General features: G+C 44.6%; 1 protein-coding gene across 2 annotated transcripts in view; it reads right to left on the bottom strand.

Annotated features, from left to right (window-relative positions):
- PGAP2 (post-GPI attachment to proteins 2) overlaps positions 1-17,252 on the bottom strand; it is a 241,616-nt gene that overhangs the window by 199,122 nt on the left and 25,242 nt on the right. For both annotated transcript variants that reach the window (XM_069640345.1, XM_069640346.1), the window contains exons 2-3: positions 6,899-7,070; positions 1,515-1,767 (exon numbers count right to left, since the gene is read on the bottom strand). In XM_069640345.1, coding sequence (XP_069496446.1) covers positions 1,515-1,767; positions 6,899-7,063 — 418 coding nt within the window. In that variant the 5' untranslated portion in view covers positions 7,064-7,070. The remainder of the gene's footprint in view (positions 1-1,514; positions 1,768-6,898; positions 7,071-17,252) is intronic.

The raw sequence follows: 17,252 nt of genomic DNA, 5'->3' as shown, positions 1-17,252 counted from the left end.
GATAAGCGCGTAACGAGCAGCTCTACTGTGCGACTGCACTGCAGGGGCCGCCGGGAAAAGTGGTCAACCGGTGCACCTACAAGAGACCACCGAATATTTCTTAGCAAAAAAGTTATGTGAGCGCAAATGAAAGATGATGAGGTTTCCCTCCGGCAAATCTGTGGAAAAGCTCTTGAAAGAGCAAAGGGGTGTCTTGGTTGGATTCGGTTTGGCTGGGTGGGGGGGGGAGTGGTGAGAAGTGTAGCAGGCGGTCTCGCTGAATTATCTAACCAGTCCAAAGGTGGGGGAGGGGCGAGGGAAGAAAGACATACGATGGGTGAAGAGGTTGTGAATATATGAGAGAATATGTTGCCTTGAGGTGCTTTGGTTCTGTGACAAGTTACTTTAAGTCCATGTTGTGAAGCAGTCAGAGTGGTCTGTCTGGCTGTCTTGGTGGCGTGGCTCCCAGCCAGGCTGAATTCTTTGAGGAAGACGTTACTTTTGTTGCATGATACGTCATTTATACCGCGCCTGTACACAAGTGTTGCTAGGCCGAGAAGTTGACGGAAGTCCTTCGGAGGATGACTGATTTCACCCAGAAATGCCAGGTCGGTTTGGGATGGACATTAGATCAGGTGGAAAGTAGCCATCTAAGCGTAGGTGAGCGGGAAAGGGCAAGCGAGGAGTGCTCAGCATCAACATAGGACCGGGCAATCAGGTGCGCGTGAGAGAACACAAATTTGTGTCTGAAGATTTGTCAATATTCCATCTTCCAGAACTAGATGTTGCCACCACCAATAAAGAGTTACATTAGAAAGTGGAGACAGGTAGTCTTGTAATAATATAGTTCAGGTCAGAGTTCACAAGAAAGATGGTCCCTAAATACAAACATGATAATGCGCCCATTTCCACACACTATATAAATGAGCCAGAAGAAAGAACTTCTAAGAAGACCGAAGCAAGGCTCCTTTGCAGCACAAGGCTCTGTTGGATACCAATGATGATCTTCTCTCATTCCCTCTTCACTTCCCAGTTTCTTTCCTTTCTCCCCTGCCCTCTCATTCTTCCTTTTCCCCTATGGAAGGTGGTGGGTTGAGAGATGTTGTAATATGTGGACCGTTGGGTGGAGTTCAGAACTCTAGCCAACGTACATCAGAAAGAATGCATCTTCAGAAAAGTACAGTGGTTACTGAGCTCCGTTTGCTGCAGGGTCTGTTGGCGTCCAGCCATTAAACTTGTGCATGTAAAGTATATCTGTCACACCTTGTTACTATAGTGAGACAGGCTGTTAAGATACAGGTTATCTGGCATCCAAGCACTATGCAAGATTCTACAGTTTCTCGCCAACTGACCACTGACATTTTAATCTCCTCATGGTAAGGATGTTTTGTTTGCTTCTGCAAACTTTTAATGTGTCTGGGAGGACAGTAGCACTACATTAGAAAGGCCAACAATGTGTTATTAGCTCAGAATCTCAACAACTTACAGAACAGCAGTAAATTGAAGTATATTCTGTATAGAAGTCTAGCACCTACCATGATTCTCTGTTGAGGACACGTATGTCAGTAATAGAAGGCAAAGGATTTCCAAGACATTCAGTAAGAGGTTCACACGACACTGAAATTGGTAGGTGCGGTGCACACAGGAGGTGGCACGATAATGGTTCCAGTAGGCCACGGCCACCAGAAGGCGGGGCGCAGAATGGAGGCCGATGCAGAAGCGCCATACATACCGCTGTGGTGTTTGCCCCCCAATTGCGGCACTAATAGAGGGAAGGTAATTCGGAACCTGGAAAAAACAAGAGAAGACCGGAATTACTGGAGGCTCTGGAGGTGAACAAATTCCCCCGTGAAATCTATGCTTTCTATTGGCTTCTAATCACCCCACATGTTCTTGAGCTGCTAGCTCAATGGGTGCTCTAAAAGAACAAAAATAAACTGGATGACAAGAACACAGAGAACCCTGCCTTGGAATGCATGGAAACTATATAATTTATGAATGCCACCCTGCAGGATAAAATTCAGTACACATCCTGTAACCATTTCCAAGTAAAAGAGGCAGACATTCTCAAAGTCTGGTAGAAAAACATGTTCATCTTCAGATCAACAATATTTCAAAATCAATAATCCCTAGAAAATGCATACATCCAGTATTTATTCATAAAAAGTGTGAGAGGATTAAGTTAATAGCACAAAGAGAAAACAAATTACTAAACGAAATAACGAAAGAATCAATCCACTGTGTAGGTTAACCAAATCCTGGCACATCCCTAATCTAACCTAACAATCACATGATTTTCTAGTAACACAATTTACAACCAAGCAGCATGCTTGTGTTGCTGGTGTCAAATATTTGACAAATTAGCCATCTTCAAATGCCTGTTATGATGCCAGACATCCAGTAAAGCCATTGTGGGATCCACCTAAAAGACCAAAAGTGAATCCGAGTTCTTCATTACATTACAAAGATAACCAAATCACTCAAAACAAGCATCATCAAGGTTGCAGCTATAACAGAGCTTTTAAACAAGCAGTTTTTTTTAGTTGGTTATATTATATGTTGGGTCAGAGCGCATGGAGGATCATCGCTAGTAAAAAAGTGGCAATCAATTAGAACTTTGTGAAAACGTCTCTGAATTCAGTTTGCAATGTTAAACTATCAGTGAACACATTAGGTTAAAATGGGCGCAATGAAATTCATATAAAACAAATGCAAAACCATTTCCAAAGGCAATTGCACGATGGTGCAGGTTCAAGACCAGGTGTCCTCATTTGGCAAAATATTTCAAACAAGTTCCAAAAACTAACTAACAAGATTTGGCTTTCTCAATTTTGGTGGGCAATTCAAATGAACCTTGGAGAGAGATATCACAAAATTTCGCTTTCAATGACATGTTTTTTATATTCAAGGATTTTCTTTCATTTTCCATCTATTGAATACTGTCCTGCTATTTTGGTTAGAGTATGGGTATTGCTATGACAGAATGCTGACTGGCGAGGGCAGGACAGCCTGATGTTTTTGATTTTCCTCAATAAAATGAGGTAGGCAATTCGGTTTTTGAAAGGGAGGCCTGGTAACTAGGTCCTGCTTCCTAATGCTCAGTTCACTTATGTAACTTTCCTGTGACCAGTCCCATGACATCTCCAGAAACGGCTTTACAGTGGTAGCAGGGAAGGTTCAAAGGTCACATTTGCATTCCTGACAGCTGCAGGAAAACAAAGTGCTAACAGGCAGAGATAGATTTTTACTCTTTTGCATCTGTGATCAAACCACAATAACTGAAGACCCTGGTCAGCGTGGTGGCACATTAAACTGTTAATATAGGCCATGTCTGGTTATGACACTGGGACTGCTGATGTCACATAATTATACAGAATGGGCATTTGGATATCATATTAGTGGCAGCTTGGTGAGCCGTGCCCAGTCTATAACAGGGCTGATGTTTATTGTAAAGCCATCATGAAGTACACACAGACAACTGAATATCTTGCATCCTGGCCCCTGTGAAGGGGGTGACCCCTTTGTCGCTGTCTGTGTCCCATTTTCACCACTTTCTGCTGTTTTTCTGCCCCTGTCTTCCTCCTTTTATCACGTTCCAGGCCTCTACCGTACCTGGCTCTCTTAGGTGACCTCTGCCCTGCCCTTTTTCCATCCCCCTGCCCGCCTACTCTGATTGGGTCCGCCTCAGAGGGAGGTGCTTCTTAACAGTATTCCCCAGGGCAGCCCCTGCCCGGGCAGCCCGTCGACTAAGGTCCCCAAGGCAAAGGGCAGCTCCTGAAGAAGCAGCTCCAGACCGTGTTGACACGAGTTAGCCTGAGGAGCTGGCAGCCGTAAACCTGCAGCGACAGGTAATGTAGGCGAGGTCTGGGCACGGGGACCAGCAATTACTGCTCCCCATTAGACTGTCCGACCAATATTATTTCCCCATTATCATATAATCTAAAAGCCTGTAGTTTGTTGCATATACATATGTCAGCCATATCCAACGCCTAAGCCAACTGTATCACTTAGCCATATCTCTCATCTAGGTAGAGGTCCAGGTGTCCCAAAACCTGTTCAGACATCTATTGTTGTACCAAGTTGGACGTACCCCCTCTACTCAGTCACATAATCTGATCCATTTGCAGCGGCATCCTGTCGTCCTGCCCTCCGCACCCAAGTCCTGCAGTCTGATGTCAGTCTTTGGTGCATCATCCTCATCCCAGGACCAAAGTGGTGTGTGTGTGTGTGTGTGATAATTAATAAAGAGCTGATGTATAGCTCTGATGTGTCTCTTCCTCGTCCCAGTATCTGACTCGTATTTACTGGGAGATACTTTAGGTAAGAAATAGGGAAGGGATTGGTAATAACCTATGAAGGCCTCAGGCATATTAGGCTCATTAGAAAAGGGAAATGGGGGATACTGTGTCTCACCCGAGGGTGCCTCATCCCCACTGCCCAAGTCTCCTCCACCCAGGTGAACCACCCTCGCATATCCACCCCCAGGGTCAGGATCCAATAGCAACTGCCTTTCCCTTGCCCCCTGGGAGGAGGATATTTTGGGGCGAGAAGTGAGGACGCCCTCAGATTCATCACAATATTCGCCGTCTGGCCTGGATGTCTCCACCACAGCCATGTGGGACAATGCCCAGGAGGCTGCTTATTTGATTCCCCGAGAGGAAGGCCAACACCTTCATCCAAGGGCACAGTATTCCTCCTGGGGGAACCAATGCTTCAAAGGCAGTCCTAACAGAACATAGCCACATTCACACTATGGTGCTAAACACTTGAAGTGATCAGATATGGTTAAGCGGGAGGAGTTATTGTAGCCAAAAGCGAAATGTAGGCAGAGAGGAGTTCCATCATCTTGGTTTTTGCTAGGGCTCTCTACAAACTCCTGTCCCCCTAATTTCCTGCAAACAAATGACTCTGGGGTTGATGTCCCAAGGCACTTGTTACAGCAGGCTGAATTGGAGACCTAAAAACAGGTTTGCTTTGGACCAATAGGCTGTAGCAGTTTACCTTTGTAAGCGCACAAAAATATTGTCCTTGCTGGACTCCTCCTTAGACACTGAAAGAAGAAGGATTGATTTGGAACTCTGTTGGAGATACAGTCTATTCCGAAGTCCTCTGCCACAGAGGTAAAGACAGAGGTTCAAGGGAATTATCCCTAGGGAACGTTGGGGGTGAACAATGCTGTGAACCAAGACCACTGTGGTGACTGTGCACTGGAACCAGGATCCTGCACAATGCAGGGGAAAGACTCCAAGTAGATGCCAACTAATCTTCCTGGAGTGGAAGGACAGAACTAAAGACTTAACTTTATCCTGGGGACCTGAGATTGAGCCGCCCAGAAATCAAGAAGCAGCTGAATCCCAGTTTGATCCCCTTGCTAGTTCTTGAAGCCAGCTCGACGTGCTCAACTCATTCCGAGGCTCTACAAGAGACACTGCACTGCTTTTTGCACTCTCCATTCTTTGAGCTGCTGATACACTCTTCGAGCCATCCAAACACCAGTTTAACCTACTGTAGCAGACCACATCTATCAACCAGTCCACCTGCTGTACTCAGTGAAAGCAACTGACCTGAAGGCTGATACGACCGCTGAACCAAACTGTTGGAAGCCATTGATTTTATAATCTCGAATGCTGACTCGACCCACCGGGAGCTCACGAATCAAAATCGGCCCGCCATTGGGAGCACACAATTTGACCATCTCAACACTGGCTTGAGACAGCAAAGTGCCTAGAAGCCAGGCTCAATGCGAATGCATCTCAAATACAAGCTACAAAAGGTATTCAAAGAGACCCTATCCCCATGTTCCGCCTTAAAGGACCAGACTAACTTTTAACCCCCCTACCCTTCGCTGCCTTTTTAAAGAGGTATACTGAACAATGACAATGCCATTGCCATTGCAACCTTTGCCTCACGCCTGCCTTTCAAGCCAGAGTTCACTTAGTGTTTTTAATTAGTTGTTTTTAATAAAAGTCTGTATTCTTACAGAACCATGGTTGGACATGCTATTATTTTAGTACCACTGTAATAGTGTTGTTTGTTCTCCAGCTGTATCAGCTCACACTCCCTCCTGGACAGTTTGCCCACATTAACAAAAGAGGTGAAGGAGGGATACCCGTCAGGCTGTGCCCTTTTTATCTTGATGATTAGGATCGCTGCTGGTTTGGTAGTAGGGTAAAGCGGATTCAGCAGTTTAGCCACTACTCAGTCATGTAGTCCTGAAGAGCAGTAGTCATTTTGACAAGCCACTCTGCGCTCTATTTTTCACCATGTTATAATTTTAGACTGCTGAAGCCTGGAGCAAGGACAGGTTTTTTTTGGGATGCATAGGGTAATGTGTGTGGTGGGTTCCCCTCCTGAATCACTGAAGTTGAGCTGGTGATGTATGTGGCGTGAACGTCCCATCAGCAGCAGTTTGGGGCAGAGATGGTGGGATGCCAGACGCTGCTGGTGGGTGCTCTCATTAGCTTTACCTCCATACTTAACCGATCCAACAAACTACCTGATCCAAATTCCTACCTGATGTAACTTCTGCAACATGTTTGATATAAAGAAAAATATACTTTTGCACCTATAGACCCTGATCTACTTTGTTTAGCAGCAAACTTGGAATAAAACAAAGAGGTGCAAGTTTATACCCCAAATAGAAAATATGTCAGATTTGAGATTAAGAAAGGTTCTTGGTTATGCAGTTAAGGTAAATAAGATTATGCTAATTTGTTTCATTTTGTCTTTATTACAAGAATATTACATTTCAACAGAATTGACTTATAGGTAATCAAATGTCGGTAATGAATTCTGAGATTGTAACTAACTTGGAAAGTTATGTCCCTATTACACTTAAAGCCAGCACTATATCCAGAACCAGTAAGAGGTCAAAGTATTGTCAGCACCTCCAACCCACATACACAATCAAGGCACTCACCCCACAGTGGGTTGCTGTTGTGTCCTCAAAGTGCAAAATCAAGGAACAGAACACACAAAAAAGAAACCCAAACAAGGGTAAACAGACGGTGGTCACTGCAAACGTGGTGAAGCGGATCTGAATCAAGGTCCCTTCCCGCTCCAACGGCATCGGCATCTGCACCATCCTGCACCTGCAAGCAAGACAACACATGAGTACAAGGAAAGTCTGTATGCAGGGCGCTGCACACAGCAGGGCGCCACACTTAGCAAATCTCAGAGGCAGTGCAGTGGGATGCAACCATACCATTCTTGTCCAAATCCAGTCCAGTGAGATTTCAGTGTATTTTTTCCTTATATTTCTCAAACATATTCACTGTACATGAGACTTCCAAATGATTCAATAAGGTTTCATGGGATTACAAATAGCCTCCCTATAAGAAGAGTTTTTCAAACATGAAAGGGAGCAAATCACCAACTCCAGTTTGTGGGCTGCAATCAAGCAGGTTTCAAGGACTATGGACTGTGGATATCATTCACATTTCTACACTTACATTTATCTCTGGTGAATATCTTCAAAAGCGGGGGAGGGGATTCAACCCTCATGAACAGGAGTTGAACACAGTTGAAATGCCCACCTCTAAACTTTTGACGCAAAATCTTTCCATATACACATGAACAAAACCTATGATTTACACACCTATCAACCAACGTACTTGTAGATTTGTGGTTGATCGGGCACTGAAGCTTTTGAATCTGCTCCCTCTCAAATGTAAGGTGGATGTCTACTTTAAGAAAAGTATTTTTAAAAAGTGTAGCAGAAAATGCAGCGCAGATAGATTTCCTAAAGTGGACCGACAACAGAAAAGTATTTCTGAAAGAGTGAGAGGTGCACCATTCACAAAATGATGGCTCCTGTTAGACTGTGCATCTTCCTCGCTGTCATGACAAAAAACAAAGAGTGCTGCTATTGTATTGTTTATTTATATAGCACCTATACACAGGAAAAGTGTTTCAAACCGCTCAAGAAGGGTGGGAACAAGGGGAAAGAACAACAGTCGCTCAGAGCCCTTGAAATTCGGAGACGATAATAGTCTGCACAGGCAGAGTAAGTGCGTAAAATACATTTAACAGTTGAGACACAGCAGATAGGCCTGACAGCGATTCTGCAGTTTTACCAGTGCAATTATGGGGAAAAGACAGGGGAGAACAGACAGACTATCTTCAGACAAGTTGCATTTGGATCGTGCAGCTGCATAGATGGTAACAGGGAGGGAGAGGTCCAAATGCACAGAGTTGGTGGAGACTGGGGTAAGTGCAGAAAGAGCCACTCGCTTGGGTTATTTCGAAGTGCTGTGAAGGAGGCGAGTGCGAGAGAGGACGGGTGGGGGTGCCCAGGACATGTGAGACTCTGAGCTTGGCAAAACTCTAGGAAGAGGAGTGAGAGATTGAGAGAGCAGAGAGCTAAGTTAGCAGGGTAGAGGGAGAGCGAAGGGAGAGGAGAAGAGGAAGTTCTTAAGAAGGTCAGGATCAAGACGGAGGGCGGTAGGGAGGCTATTCCAGGGGGAGGCACCTACTGAGGACAAAGATCTCCCTCCAAATCTCTGCATGGAGAACCGTTTCACTCGCAAAAGTTGGAGGTAGATGAGCAGGGGGCTCATAAGGTACAGTATTTAGGTAGGCAGCATTGCAGGTAGGTAGGTCCCAGGCCCCAGAAAGCCTTGTGGACAATACAGAGGGCCTTGAACTTGATCCTTGCAGCCACAGGGAGCCAATGAAGGGATTTCAGCACTGGAGAGACGCGGTCCCTGGGCTTGAGGTCAAGAATAAGTCTTGCAGTTCTGTTCTGGATGAGTTGCAGGGGAGCAGGGCCGAAGAAGGGAGGTTGAAGAAGAGGCTATTGCAATAGTCCAGCCTAGGCGTGAGAGACAGTGAGCCGCTGAGGGAAAGGGAGAAAAGGAGGTGTAGCTGATAGTTAGAGATGTGAGAGAAGAAGGAGAGAGTGGAGTCGAAGATGACCCCCAAGTTTTTTGCCTCGCAGGTGGGTGCGGGTGCAGGGCCAAGACAAGTCGGCCAGAGTGAAAGTGGAAAAGCGGGAGCAGGGGTCCCAATGCAAACGCTCTCCGTCTTACTGGCGCTGATGCAGAGGTTGTTTGCAGCACACCATGACTGAATAGCGGACAGACAGTGAGATATGAGCGAAGAGGAGGAGGCGGCTGAGGATAGCCTGAAAGATAGTTGCGTGTCATCCACCTAACACTGGAAGTTAGAGGTGAAAGTGGCAATCACATGTGCCAGGGCAGCCATATAGACGTAGAAGAACCACATAAAATATGAGGTGTAAATAACTGCACGCACTCGAGAATACTTTTTCAACCTTTCTACATGCAACAGAGCCAAAAGGCCGGATTTGATGCTTTAAGGACAACAATGTAAATTGTCTTTTTCTTCAACTATTGCTTGATAGGTATGTAAGGACACCTCCAAGAGAATTCAACACGCCTCAGAACATTTGTTGGATAATTATAAAAATAAAGGAACAATTCTGGGATTTCATCACAGAACCATAGTTCTAATAGTGGTGGCATATATTGTTCTTGGGGATCATAACCAAACATAATTCGTAATTCCATTGTATTTTTCCATGCAGTTCACTACACTTTGAATACTGTATTTTTAGTTAACTTGAAATGAGACGTAAAAAGTATCGAATTGGTTCACACTCTAGTGAGATGGAAAGCTGCGTATTAATCTCTCTACTCCATGATGCATGTATTCATGTAGATGGAGTTGACCTAGTATTCACATTCAACAGCCCCAGCCACATTACATGATAGGAGGGCACAGTAAAAGCCTGATGTTAAAATGAATTCCAAGTCCAGGCCTCATAAAACATTACCAGATGTTGGCTAGGACAAAGTACAAAGAAGCCGGTCAAGTTTATAAAATCCAGACCCCTTATAAAAATCCATGTAAGTTAGGTTATGGGATACCCACGAACGAGCCAAAGAAACTAGCCTGGACAAGTAGTAGCATGATCGATAATGTGCATAATGTACCTGTTGGCCTAAGTCGTCATTCCTTCACTTATAAACTGAAAGGAGTTACATTTGTTACTTTTTAACCCCAAAATGTAATAATTCGAAAATTCATATCTTTTTGGCAGAAGGTCCTAACAACTTGAGACAAATTGCAAGTCATAAAAAAAAGAAAAATAATTCTCTGTGAATACACATTGAACAGGAACATTGAATGCCTTGATGTATTCCTTCTGGTCGTCAGATTACAATCTTTTTTATTTTAGTAAACTCAACATTCACATCCAAAGTTACACTATTACAAAGAAATGCCTCTTCATATGTTTCCCTCCCACCATTGCAATCATGGAACTCAGAACCCCCTCCTTTCAAGTGACAAGATGAGGGGAGGAGCTGAATATTATTAAAGTAGCATGCATACAGGATTGAGGGGCTATTGGGAGGTTACTATTGAACAATATTACTAAATGCAACTGGAAAGAAGCGGCTGGAGAGCAGAGTGAAACCAGCTCGGTGACTGGCTGCCAGGCAGAAAGGAGATAAAAGCCCTTTCAGAGAGAGGTGATCAACCCATATTGGAGATTGGGTTTCCAGACAGTAAGGACCTTGCTGACGCAGTAATTCCAAATTAATGGTGTCCCAGCTGATTCTCCAAGATAAGAAGCCACATAAAACTTACGTATAGAAATCCCAGTAGTCCAATATACAACTTCAAATTGCACATAGTGCTGTCCATTGTAGAATCCCTGGAAAGGGGCAGGAGGCCAAGGAGATGCTAGTCCGACAGGGATAGCGGTCATAGCGTCCTCATGAAATACAATTAACTAATGTGATGGTATGCAAATTTGCAGCCAGAGGTGAGCATAGTCATAAACTAGATGTTTATGCATCAGAAATTAGCACAGAGAATTCATCCTATTCAGTGAAAATCGTGGAAAGTGTTAAACCCATGAAACCCCTTATCTTGAAATGCACAGGTAAGCCTATGTACAATGTGAAGTGGCAAGGGTGCTTTAACACCGTATCTCTTACTGGAGAATATTACATCTCCATCCCAAACTGAGAGACACAAAGACAAATTAATAGGAATAGATGGAAAACTATACACATATATAGAGTGACAGCTGCACAAGCACATATATATTTAAAGCTGCACACACATATTTAGAGAAGATGGAGTACAAATGCAAGAATCCTATGTGGCGGGACAGAAGGAGGCCTCAGGTTGGACATTTTTAACTCATTTAAATAATGAGAAAAATGCCAAACTCGCCCTATTGCTATGGGAATTGTGATGAATCAAGGGTATTCGTCCCTTCTCCCCAAGGGCGAGCTACCCCCTTTGAAGCTGTCCATCGTACATTATCTGCCTACTTTGGAAAAATTGTTGTTACTTCTGTTTTGAATACTCATATTTTATAACCACCAAACAGTGACTTCTTCTATCTCTTTGTCTTCAGATAATACTGGAACTTGCCTGAATACCAACGTCAAAGAGCATTAACAAAACCCTCTTATTTGTGAGGCTACCGTTACAAGGTACAAAGATTGTGAGTAACAGCAGTGCAAGCTATCAAGGTTGCAAGAGCCCGAGAAACTTGAATGTACAAATACCCTATATAAGGAGGGACAGAGATAAATAGGAACATTGCGAAAAAGAGCTGGGAAAGCTATTAAGGTTACTGGAGCTTGAGAACCTTGAGAGTAAAAAATAAATACATCATAGAAAGAGTAGGAGATTTGCTAATTTGTATTTGTATTTTATTGTTTATATAGCGCTTTACTCCAAAGAGCTTTACAGCTAACAACAAGAAAACATCAAACATGGAACATAGAAGCAATAAAATATACATGAATCAAACCAGAAAAACAGCATGTGGAACAATTTGCATTTTGGAAGGAAGAGAAGAGAAGAGGTATGGAAAGGAGAAAAGGGAAAGGGAAAGGGGAGTAGAGAGAGTAGAAGGGAGGGTGGAGATTATAGGGGAGACAGGGAAAGATAAAGGAACAGGAAGATGGAGTGGGGAGGAGAAAGAAGAGGAGGAAGGGGAGAGAAGTCAGGGAGGGGGGTAAAGGAGTGATTTTAAGGAGGAATGGAAGGAGGAATAGGTGGACATGGAGCGGATAGTGAAAGGAAGGGAATTCCAATGTAGGGGGCAAGGAGCTGGAAGGAGCGGAAATGAGAAGAGGCACAAGGAGGTGGGGGAACCGAGAGTAAAAAGAGATCAGCAGAGCGTAGCGAGCGACAGGGGGCATTAGAAGGAGAGAAGAGAGGAGATGTAAGGAGGGGCAAGGTCATGAAGAGATTTTAAAACGAGACAAAGGAAGTGGAATTTAAGTTGGGAGTGGAAGGGAAGCCAGATTAGGTTGGAAAGTGAATTGGAGATGGAATCATGGGGCGAGAGAAGACAGAGGGTACGGATGGAAGAGTGGTAGAGGGATTTGAGGGGGGGTGAGATGGGAAGACGGGGACTGAAAAAGAGAGAAGAACAGTAGAAAAGACGAGGGAAGAGATTAAGAGTTTGGTAGCATAGAAAGTGAGAGAGGAACGGACTTTACGGATATTAAAGAGGTGATAGCGAAAAGAGCGAGTAGTAAGGGAAATGTGGTAAGTAAAGGAAAGGGAAGAGAAAGTAGATTCCTATATTCCGGGCATGAGCGGAAATAGGAAGATCAGCTGGGGGAAATGAATGGAAGGAGGAGGGGATGGAGGAGGAAGTCTTGTCCATACTGAGAGAGAGAAAATGCGATGACATCCAGTTTTTAATGGCAGTGAGACAGGAGGAGATTTTTAGATGAAGGGGTGAAGTAAGAGAAGGAGAGGAACAAGCAAGTGTTGTCAGCGTAGAAATAATACTGAGCAACAGCTGAGAAAACTATTAAGGTTATGTGAACCTGGGAAACCCGAATGTACATATATAAAAGAGGGAGTAAGAGAAAAGAATATTGTGAATCACAACTGAGGAAGCCACCAAGGTTAAGTGTACGTGAAGAATTCTATTGTTCAACAACTCTGTGAAAGAGGAACTGAGGTAAAGAAATAAAGACTTTGAACCAATAGTGATAAAACATTTGAAAATAAGAACTTTGCAAGGACAGGGTCACGAGCTGCCCTTTTCTTAAACCACTTGAGTGAACCTGAGATCAGTTGTATGATAGCTACAAGATTTTGGTGAGCACCAAAAGACTGGAAGAAGAAAATGTTTTGTTGTTTCTGGTTACACAAGAAACCCTGGAGGAATGGATACTGCTATTTGGTAACCTATTTGTTTGATATGACTGGGAAGAAAATCATGTGTTGTTTAAAAAGGAACTTTTGAAACCTAAGCATATCAAATGGAAATTGGGTGAAGGAGACACCCCGTTGAGGCTACTGAATAAAGACCCTTTCCCCTTTTCTTTAGTTTGTTTTCAAAAGTTGTAGGGCCAGTTAATTGGTTAGGATTTAGACTTTAATTTTCTACTTTTAACATCCATACTTAGCTTTTGCTTCAATAGTTAGGGAACGTCCCTCATAAAAATACGGCAACTTAGGGGTTTTATTCCTTTTTTGTGGAATAGAATCCTTGAACCATGACCCAAAATGGTCTGGGTCCTCCTTCTGGTTCGCCACGGAATGTTCCCTACTTTACCAAACTAAAGGTGCTCGTCAGTCGCCCAAAGAAAAATGTCCTCAGTTCAAAACCTACTTCTATCTGACCCGAACACTAAAACTAATATTTAACGAGTGCCAAAATCGATATCTTCTGGCACCTTCCGTTTAGCCGTATGTCTTGAAGCTTTATTTCAGAGACTTTCTACTTGCAACAAGTGTAATTTTGGCACTAACTAAAAACAAGTTAGTAAAAACTATTGATTCTTGGTCTCAGTGTCTCTTTCATGTGCTTCTGTAGTTCCTGCGGTGTATTCATAGGTTGGCTACCCCAGAGCGTGCAAGACCTATCAATGTCCTTTCGGTCTTTCTAGATGTAGTCTATTACATTCCTTCCTCTGTAGATTAGGCCTTCAGACTCTTTATACTTGGCACTATTTTGATAGGGGTTTGGTATACCCTTAAAATTGGTATGACACCATCAGTCCTGGGGCCTCTCTACTGGATTCCCCTTTCTTTGACTTTTGAGATTGAAAACCACGTTGAGTTAAGTTCAAGTATCAAAGTCTCTTAGTAACGGCTTCCACTGTTCCTCCAATTTATACTTGGTAACTTTCTCGCTCTTTCCCCATTACACATTTCTGCTTTCTCTATGTTCTACAGTCCTATTGGAAGTTCCTTTCAATTAATATATGGGTAATTAGCCAATTTGTTCAAAAATGATTGCTCAAATTAATCATTTGATAATTTTTTAAATGTACAAATTCACCTCCTGTGCACTTTGCCCGCATACTTTCAAAATACCTAACACAGAGAGCAGGAGTTTCTGGGTGTCCCCCGCTTCCCTTGTTCAGTATTTTTGAGTTTCGAGGGTGCGGGGATGTCCCCAGATTCCTCACCATTGGAGGAGAGGGACCAAAAAAAAAGGAAAAAGGGACCCTGCGGCATCGGATCACACACGCGTTAGAGGGACAGATCTGATGCTGCAGTGTTGCAGGGGAAGCAGAGGAGAGGAAGCAAGTAAGTAGGGGATGGAGTGGTGTACGCTCGGGTGGCGCATTTTATGTATGTAAAGTGGCTCAAATCATTGTATCCCTTTTTAAATATGTACGTTCACAATGTTGGCTCGATCAATTATTGCGGTCAGTGTACCGCGAACAAATCGAACACGAACAATCAACCCAAATCCAATATATGTTGTCCCAGTTGCCTCCCTCTTCTGTGTTCCACCCTTGTACATTCACTTCTGGTTGGTGGATTTTCAAAGATTGAAGTCGGCAGGGGTCTTTTTCCTGGACTCTGTCTCCTCTTTCTCAACTATACTGCAGACTTGCCCTCTGCGTCTCATGGTGTTGGTGTGCACGGCGTATGGCTACCGACAGTAGGTTTTGTTCCGCCCGTCCTCTCCGGTTTCTGCGTTGTTGATCAGCTTCCAGGCCGACCACAGCTTTTTCGTGGTCACACCACCACCTAGGACGGTCGCCAGTATTCCGTCCTGACAGCAGTTCCCCAATGTCTGTTGAGCCAGGTCTCCAGCGTTTTCCTCTGGCATTCCTTCCTTTGCTGGCTCTGCGGCTCCAAACTGCTCCATCAGAGGGCTTCCCCTGCATATGTTTAGCTCTCTCTCGTCTCGATTGGTTCATCAGCGTTACATACAAGTTCCCGTTCAAAGGGCCGTTCCGTTTTCCTTTTTGTATCGTATTGGATCCAGCATTACCTGAAGCCAAACAAAAGGAAGGCATGGTCCATGTGATCGAAGGCAATCCCATATAGGCAGACAGTGTTGCATGCATACAGAGTTCCTTGTGGGAATGAGAGTCCTCGTCTCCTGGAGGGGAATCACTCCCAGTGAGGCCACACTTGCCCAGAATCCTAAGGAGTGTCTTGGGGAGCAGGGCCACCACCCTAGCCTCAAAGGGGGTGGTTCCCTCCTGGGTAGAAGGGGCGAATACAAACCCATGAACCACATTTAATGTAGAGAAATCATTATGGGTTCATCTGTGTGAGCTGGGACATTGGATGTCATCCACAGCTGCAGGTCGAATATTGAAGAGGTGTGGTGACTCTGGGTGCGGTCTCCCACCGCTGCCCATGTTGTGGTAATGGGCCCGCCCTCCTGAGATTGGTACCATCGCTGGACTTGCTGTGGCCCCCTTCTGCCGGTGGGGGGAGGGGGATCTGGCCTCAGGTCCATCACGCCCAATTGGCTGATTTGGTCACCCCCTCACATCTGGGAGGTGAGCAGGCACGCTCGCTGGGCTTTATAAGAACCAGTATTGTCTGTGCTGGGGTATTCCTTACTGCTGGTTGCCCTGGCACACACTATGGCGGGGTGGCCCTACATCCTCACCAGTGCCCAATTTCTCTCTGCACGTAACATGACAAAACTAGGCAAAAGGCACAAAACTTTGGATATTGCTGCACTGTTCCAGGCTCAGGATAAAGAGAAGAAAGTTGAAACCACCGTGGCCCAGATCCATGGAGGTGAATCTGGCTGAATCTCCCAGTTGGGCCACCAAGTCGGACCTCCAGCACTGGTTTATCAAAATTGAGGCGGAAATCCTGAGCAGCATGTGGAGAAGTCACACAAAATAGCCTTCTTGGACAATCGTGTGGAGGAATCAGAAAAGCACCTGGAGGGTGCATAAACTATGCTCTGTGAACAATCTTATGAAACAAGTGAGTGGGCTCAGCTGATCGAAGCTCTGGTGGCCCGCACTGACCTTCGAGACCAGGCAAGAGGATGCGGAAAATCGCTCCCGCTGGAACAACATTTGGCTATGCGGGGTGCCAACCCGAAATAAGGGATGCGGACTTGGTAGAGTATGTGAAAGATCTCTTTCACTTGGTCCTTAAGCATTCAATGATGAGGTGATTGAACTGGACAGGACACATCAGACACACTCCCCTGCCCAGGTTTGTCTGGTTTATGTTCCCGATGTGCTTACTAGGGTCCATATCTACACTGTCAAGGAGCGAATAATGGCAGCGTCCAGGCAACTCTACGAGATTAGCCCCAGGGGTGTGAAGTTTACCTTATTTCTAGACATCGCTGCTGCAACACTGGCCAAGCGGAGAAATCTGAGGCCATTGCTGGAATGGCTGCACAAGATGCAGATTCCTTAAAGATGGGCCTTCCCAGCACCCGGGAAGATCACTCCATCCATGCAAGCATCAACCATGATTTTGATTCTGAAGCCTAACAAAGATCCAAGCTTGCCAGACTAGTATAGACCAATAACGATTCTGAATAGTGATGCTAAGATCCATTAGAATGTCTTGGTTAACTGCTTGATGGTCACACTTCCTAACTTGATCCACATGGTTAATATTATTCATAGCAGTACACATAATAATCAAAGGAAGATACTCAACATTATGGAAGTGGGAGGGCGGAGGGGACTTGAGATGGGGGTGATCTCACTGGATGACCATTAGGCTTTTGATCAACTGGACTGGGAATATCTTCAAATTGTCTTGCAGGTTAGTGGATTTGGTCCAAATACCCGCCCACCCCAGACTACCAGAACCTGGCTCAATGCGAAATCAACACAGGCAATCTCAATCACAAGAGGGATGAGCCAGGGGTGCCCTTATCCCCTTTGATGTTTGCTCAGCATATGGAGTCATTTGCTAAACGGGTTACGAATAACGGGAACATTAGGGTATAACGAAAAAGGACAAGCAATATAAACTTTCCCTATATGCCGACGAGTTCTTGGTCACAGTTATGGATGTTGCAACCT

The sequence above is a fragment of the Ambystoma mexicanum genome, chromosome 7q, assembly GCF_040938575.1.
Source record: "Ambystoma mexicanum isolate Mex_15411 chromosome 7q, UKY_AmexF1_1, whole genome shotgun sequence".
NCBI lineage: Eukaryota > Metazoa > Chordata > Amphibia > Caudata > Ambystomatidae > Ambystoma > Ambystoma mexicanum.
The sequence above is the reverse complement of the archived record's forward strand: the minus strand, read 5'-3'. Positions and strand labels throughout refer to the sequence as shown.